A 7,622-nucleotide genomic window follows, 5' to 3' on the forward strand; every position below is an offset into this window, starting at 1 on the left:
AATGTGAACATATTACACCAATTCTTAAATCATTACATTGGCTCCCTGTATGTCAGAGAATTGATTTTAAAATCATGTTGCTAACCTATAAATCCCTACATGGTTTAGGGCCAAAATATTTAACTGATATGCTTCCACTACATAAGCCTTCTAGGCCACTAAGATCCTCTGAGACCAATCTGTTAATTATCCCCAGAGTCAACACGAAACATGGGGAAGCAGGATTTAGTTACTATGCAACAAATAGCTGGAATAAACTCCCTGAGGATTTAAGACTTGCCCCAACTCTGACAGCTTTTAAAACAAGACTGAAGACTTTTATGTTTGCTTTAGCTTTCTGCTAAATCTTAAATATTTATTATTTTAACTTTGCCTTTATTTTCTCACTTTCTAAAATGCATTTCTTTTAACTCTGCCTTTCTAAAATGTTTTTTAAACTTTGCCTTTATTTTCTATCTATTTTACTTTTTACTTAACTATTGTTTTCTTTTATTGTATGACAATGTTTATATGTGAAGCACTTTGAGTCTGCCTTGTGTATGAAAAGTGCTATATGAATAAAGTTGCCTTGCCTTGCCTTGCCTAAACAAATCACATTACTCAAATGGATCGAATGTCATCAGATAGTACACAATAGTACACAGATAGTACACAAATGAGGAACATCAGGAGATCAGTTTGGTTTTCTGTTATTTGACACACCATTGAATATATCAATGTAACTATTGCACTTATGACATTGAATTCAAATTGCCCATAATATATAAAAAACGAATGGATAATGATGTACTTAGAACCGTTTAGGCTCCATAACTATTGAAAAGCATTCAAACATGACGCTATGGGCCGGAAACTCGACGAGGGGCGGAGCCTCCACCTCCATGACGTCATACAGGTAGGCGACCCTGAAGCTGTCTTCCTGAGGTTAGGGTGGGGTGTTGGTGGGTTTTAAGTATCGAAGTTAAAAGACGGCGACTGTCTCGGATTCTTTAGTGAGACTTTTACACTCCTTGACTTTATTTGACCAGCATGGCCGTGATTACGTTGGTGTTGTTGTTGAGTTGGATTACGATAACAAGCGCGATTCCAGGTAGGTCCCTTCAGACTCCTCCGTCTACTTCCTATGTGATATTTTATTATGGTCCTCGCGTCGCGACGCCCCGTAGAGACGGCTCGCTTTTTTACTCACACAATTACCGAGGCTTAATCTGTCTTCATTATGGCTACATTCTTATTAGGAATTAATTAACGTCATTGATTTAATTATTGTCTTCCTACAATAGTTAGTCGGTCACCTGTAGTAGGTAGGATACTATGGAAAGGGAGCTGGGTAATCATTGTAAGTCTTTCCAATAGGAACTGGACGGGGCTTTGTTGGACACGTGGATCCTGAAGATTCGGGACTGATCAAAGTGGACAAGGCGACTTCAGACGCCCTGCAGAGCGGTCTGACCACCGTCTTCCTCCCTGTCGTCTACATCTTTGTGTTCGCCGTAGCGCTGCCCACCAACGCCATGGCTATCTGGGTGTTCGTCTTCAGGACTAAGAAGATGCACCCCTCCTCTATCTACATGGCCAACTTGGCCTTGTCGGACCTGCTGTTTGTCATTTGGACGCCACTTAAAATCTCCTACCATCTGAAAGGCAACGACTGGATCTACGGAGAGGCCATGTGTAAGGTGTACGTGAGCTTCTTCTACGGCAACATGTACTGCTCCGTGCTGTTCATCGCCTCCCTGAGCATGCAGCGGTACTGGGTGGTGGCCCACCCTCTGTCCCAGCAGCGCAAGAACAACAAGATGGCGCTCGTCGTGTGCGCGTGCATCTGGGCCTTCATCTGGCTCAGCACCACGCCCCTGTACCTCTACCAGCACACGGCGCGCCTCGCCGACCCCAACGTCACCACCTGCCACGACGTCAGCGTGATCCACGACCGCCAGGACCCCTTCCCCTCGGTGCGGTACCCGTACTACTACTTCATGCTGACGGCGCTGGTGGTGTTCCTGGTGCCCTGCGTGCTGATCGTGGTGGCCTACGTGCTGCTGCTGCGCTCGCTGGACAGCAGCATGGGGGGCGACGACGCCGCCGGCAAGAAGCGGCGGCGGGCGGTGCAGCTCATCGCCACGGTGCTGCTCACCTTCCTGCTGTGCTTCGTGCCCAGCAACGTCCTGCTGGTGGTGCACTACTCGCTGCTGAAGGACGGCGTGGAGAACAACCTGTACGCCTTCTACGTCACGGCGCTGTGCCTGAGCAGCCTCAACAGCTGCCTGGACCCCTTCATCTACTACTTTGTGTCGGAGGACTTCCGCGACCACGTCCGGAACACGCTGCTGTGCCGCAGCAGCCGCACCGTGGAGCGGATGCGCGTGTCGTTCAGCTCCATGAAGTACTCCCGCAAGAGCCAGGCCTACGTGTCCGACTCGGGGAACACTCAGAGCAGCAGCTGCTGAGGGAGGAGCTAAGAGACTGACCTGGGTCATGACCCTGACCCTGACCCGGATTCTATCTATTGGCACTAAACATTGTTGCTGTTATTTCGGGGACTAGAGCCCGTCTGTGATAACCATGGCAACGTGTGGATCAGTGTAGGAGGGTCTCTGAGGAGGGCGCTATAGAGGGGCTATAGAGGGGCTATGGAGGAGCTTCAGTTCTTTGTAGCACGTCTAGAACAATTCTGGTCAATGCAGGGAGCCTGAACCCCCTGCCCACGCACACACAAATGAGCCATCATTGTTACCCATGTAGATGGAAGTTATTGATATGTTGTTTAATGATTCCAGAACTGTGAACTGCAGCCTGGACTCTCAATCGTTTCACTTTGACTGCATTTTTAGGGGTACAATCATGTGAGATACCCTGATTATTTATTTGTACTTTTAATTCCGGAAGGCCTCAAAAGATGATATTCATTACTGGTTGTTTTATGTCTGTTTAGTTTGGGCCCTTCCTTTGTCTCTGAACAATCCCATCGGGAACGTGACTTTGAAACCTATCTTGTATGCGTCTAATAAATATTTTTGTAACGAAATGATGACATCAGAGGGCTGTGGTTTCAATGAAACTATAGTCACTATTATGCAACGGGCCATTTGTTGTGGAGTGAGTCACTGAACAAATAGTCTAAGTGTCTGCAGAGTGATGACACACACACACTAGTTTTAGAGGTCCTGTTGTCAAGGAATTCCTGGAATGTTTGGGGGCTGTGGCCCAGATCTAATGGATCCAGATCTAATGGATCCAGATCTAATGATCTGGATTCATATCCTGTTAACACATACTATAGTTTAGATATGTGCTCCCCTTACCTCTGACATGGTTGTGTGATTTGTGTTGAATTTTGATTAGAATCAAACATCCTGTCGTCTTAAAACCTTTCAAATACAATCAGTGAATCAGTGACGTATTAAAGTAAAAAAAGTCCATCTTAAGTTGAGCAAGAAAGAGCGACAAGCCTTCCCTGCTCCCACACCCCACCCAGCCTGGCCCTCCGGTCAATCATTGCCACCCAGTTTCGCCTCACGTTTTATTGGGTTGCATTTAGTATTCACTGTAGTGAAGGTAACCTGTAATCATCAGGACAAGAGATCAAGATCACACTTGATTTGATCAAAATTCAATAGCAACAGTACAGGTAGCGTATCTATTAATCTATGGTATGAGACATTGGCACTGATACTAATTCCTGCCTGTACCTGTATTGGCCAGGTGTGACCGAGCCCTGAGTCATGTGACCCAGCCACCCTGACATTCATTTGCATTTGTTTTGTCTTGTTTGTTGTTGGTGGTAAGGCCATGGGGGTGATTCTGGCTGATCCGATAGCTTTAAAGGGTGTCTGGCCTCCCTTTTTGTTTAACTGGTGACTTTTAGAGTGGAAAGATGTCTATAGGTTCCCCCTCCTATTTTTTTAGTTTGACCACTTAAATCTAGATAAGACGATTTAGGAATTATAAAGAAACCTGTAAATTGAAATGTATCCATATCCTGGAGCAATACATACGATAAAAATAATCAAACAAAAACACTGTATTGTGCGACCATTCTTAAATTGGACCATAAAATTATTTACAAACACATTGTAGAAAACCTCATAAAAAGCACTTACTAAAAGCACTGAATAAATCGAAAATAATTTGCTGTCATAATCCTAATTGCAAAACTGGGATGTAACGCACTTCAATGTTTTGTAACTATGTGTGCGCGTGTGTGCCTTCTTGAGGTGTTGGCCGTCATGCGTTAGGTGACCGGTATCGTAGAAACCGCTGGTGGAGACGAGCAGGAAAAACATTGGGCAGACCAGTACATGATTCATGTGTATAAGAGACGCAATGATTGTTTATTTAAATGATAATGGCACTGTTGTAAGGTATATCCATAACACACACACACACACACACACACACACACACACACACACACACACACACACACACACACACACACACACACACACACACACACACACACACACACACACACACACACACACACACACACACACACACACACACACACACACACACACACCGTGCCTGCAGCCTATGTACCTCCCTCCTACTTGAGGCAACATAAACCAGTCCTGCAGGTTCCAACTGGCGGAAGCGTAACTGCGTAACGAAAAACAAAGACAGGAATGCGGTCAAAAGAATATTGCATTGCTTCAACCACTAGAACACCCTTTCTTTCAAATGTAGGAGGCTCATCGTATTTTAATTCATTAAATGGAAGATGAAAAAACGAAGGTGAATAAAAAGCTCAGGAGTCACCCTTTATAACGATGGTCAAAATAAAACCGTTTTATTATTGGGCAATACAACTATACAAATATATCATGCAGCTGCAGAATTGTATATTTATCAAGCCTCTAGCGACCTCTCCTGTCTAAATCGATTCATTCCATATCGTACACAAGATGTTGAAATTAATCAATTTAGTTAAGCAGTCAAATAATATTGAATAGGTATTCAAAGATTTATTTGAGGTTTCAAATACGTATTTTCATCATTATGATACACAATAGTTATTACATTAGATACATTCAAATAAATAGAAGAAATAACACAAGTATGTATATGTTTGTATTAATAATAACAAATACCAGCATTAAGTATATAAATTCATAAATGTGCATTATGGTGGACAAACATGTATCACGACAGTGCCTGTTTCGTGAATTTTAGAAAGGTTTCTTCTAATGAGAGCTTTTCAAACAAATGTTAGCAAAATAAATTAGTATTTTTCCCACACCCCCTACTGGCCAGCAGGACGTCCGTCCATGCATGTTGAGCAAGCAAGACTGCTCACCGCTGATAGGGAGCATAAAGAGTACATGTTTAATGTGTCTCTAGTGACTAAAAAGCTTCCTCTTGATGAGTAAGAGCAAACACAGGGAATATAATTTCCACAAACAAGTTCCAGTAAGTAGTTCTGCCATTCCTCAAGAGATAGCTTAGAAAATACCAATCACCAAATGCAAAAACAACCTGAGAGAATACATGGACAAAGAACACTGAAACTCAAACATCATATGAAAGATGAGTACATCATGTGAAGTTATGTCAATATGCAAGCCGATTATATGAATCACTTACCAGACGCATAATCAAGAACAAACCCATTCCTGAAAAAGCGTTAAAGTCTGAGTGTTTGGTAAAAACAACGGGATAGGGAAAGTGATCTAAGGGACAAGACGGATCGTCTGTAGTTTACTCTTTCCTTCCCTTCATCTCCTCCTTCACGTCCTGCTCTGTGCTGAGGGTGGGGGTGGTTCCTGAGAGGGTGGTGCTGGTGGTGGAGGTATTGGTTCCCCCCAGCCAGTCCCAGTGGGAGAAGAATGGAGCAAAGTGAGTGGCGGGCCTCTGGTGGTGGGCGTCGTGCTTGGGGGCGCCGCCCCACAGGCCGAAGGGCACCAGGCGGTGCATGGCCCATGGGAAGTCGTAGCCGCAGTGGTCCTCGGTGGACACGTAGATGTTGAACACCATGAAGCCCCAGGCGGTGAGGCAGTGGCACCGCAGCAGCACCGGGTCCACCGTGGCCCAGAAGCCCACACTGAACAGCTCCCAGCCCGACAGGTACTGGGTGACCAGGCTGAACGGCTGGCTGTACTGGTGGTGGACGGCGTGGAACGTCCGGTACAGCCAAGGCACCCGGTGGTGCAGCAGGTGCCACAGGTAGTACTGGAAGTCAAAGACCACGGTGCAGCCCAGGATCCCCAGCAGGAACTCCCAGAGGGTGGGCGCCTGGCGAGGCAGCGCGGTGGCCGGCCGCCACAGCCACTGGGCCACGGCGGCCGGGAAGATGTACAGGAGGTGGTTGTAGAGCGTGACGGCCAGCGTGGACCAGACGTGGGCCGGGGTGACGGGGCGCTGCGGGTGCAGCTTGTAGCGGTTGACGCAGGGCCAGGTGGGCGCCAGCAGGTCCAGGCCGGTGTACAGCCCCACCAGAACGAAGTAGGTGGACACGGACAGCACCACGGGGAACAGCGGGCTGCGCAGGAGGAGCTGGTGGTGCTGCTGGAGGTGGTCCCACACGGGCTGCAGGACCAAGCCCTCGGGGACCAGGGCGGCCGTCAGGTTGCTGAGGTCCAGCACCCAGGACGGAGCGTCGGGGGTGCTGCGGAGCACCCCGCTGCTGCTGCTGCCGCCGCTCATGTCTCGGTCCAGCAGCGTCGGCACGCTGTGCTTCACGAGGAGACCCACAGCCAGGAGCCTGCAGCCGACAGGACAAGAGCCGACGCACAGCTGCAACGAGGACAGAGCTAACAGCCTGGAAGTGAATGGATGGATCCTGGAGGTCTCTTTGTGTATGGAGAGAGGAAAAAAAAAAAAGGAAGCAGATCATCTGGTGTGGCCGGTGCCAAATTGCACGGGCAGCTCGTTAGCTGGTCTTATGTATGGTAAAGCCCCACCCCCCACACCAGCCCACCCCCGTGTCTCAAAAGAAGCGCTCACTAAAGGGCTCTTTCTCATGGCACCAGGACCGCCGCCAGGACTCACAACCCGGGCCACAATAGCGCCCATCTCTGACCCAGATCATGGAGGCAGCGCCTCCACTACGGGTCCTGGGGAGCAGACCTGAGCCCCCGGCCTCGGAGGACCTCCTCCAGCGCGCTGCGGAGCGCCGACGGGCGGCGGGACGCTGCACAGCCCGGCTTCATCCTCTCACCTTATCTAATGCACACACACATACACAGACACACAGGCACACACACACACACACACACACACACACACACATGTGCGCACACATACACACAGGCACACACACACACAAGCACACACAGGCACCCACGCACACACATACACACACATGTGCGCGCACACACACACACACACACGTGCGCGCACACACACACACACACACACACACACACACTCGCAGCAGGTCTAGACAAGTCATTAATCATAACACGCTGTCGGAACTGTCAGAGTGGGGATCAGTTGAAAAGCGCTGTGGAGCTGATCTGGAAGGCGGAGGCTCTGCTCACACACAGAGCCGTCATTGTTGAAGCCTGGAAAGCAGCGAATGCCCCCCACTGTTCATGTTCCTATGGCGTGCCATGGAGGAAGTTTATTATTAAGATAATCTCATGATCAAAGTTAATGAACCAATGTTATGAAGATGT

At 48.0% G+C, this 7,622-nt stretch overlaps 2 protein-coding genes across 2 annotated transcripts; one reads left to right on the forward strand and one right to left on the reverse strand.

Annotated features, from left to right (window-relative positions):
* The first annotated feature begins 951 nt into the window (after positions 1-951).
* Positions 952-2,525, forward strand: f2rl1.2 (coagulation factor II (thrombin) receptor-like 1, tandem duplicate 2). Its single transcript, XM_084486945.1, has 2 exons — positions 952-1,090; positions 1,357-2,525. The coding sequence occupies exons 1-2, from the start codon at positions 1,030-1,032 to the stop codon at positions 2,448-2,450; spliced, it is 1,155 nt and encodes a 384-aa protein (XP_084343071.1). The 5' UTR covers positions 952-1,029; the 3' UTR covers positions 2,451-2,525.
* A 3,178-nt stretch (positions 2,526-5,703) lies between these two features.
* On the reverse strand, positions 5,704-7,154 carry ch25hl2 (cholesterol 25-hydroxylase like 2; the record flags this gene model as incomplete). The annotated part of the gene is made up of 2 exons (XM_084486823.1): positions 5,704-6,706; positions 7,072-7,154. The coding sequence occupies 2 exons, from the start codon at positions 7,152-7,154 to the stop codon at positions 5,704-5,706; spliced, it is 1,086 nt and encodes a 361-aa protein (XP_084342949.1).
* Positions 7,155-7,622: the final 468 nt, after the last annotated feature.

Source organism: Micromesistius poutassou (genome assembly GCF_964030765.1).
Source record: "Micromesistius poutassou genome assembly, chromosome: 22".
Taxonomy (NCBI): Eukaryota; Metazoa; Chordata; class Actinopteri; order Gadiformes; family Gadidae; genus Micromesistius; species Micromesistius poutassou.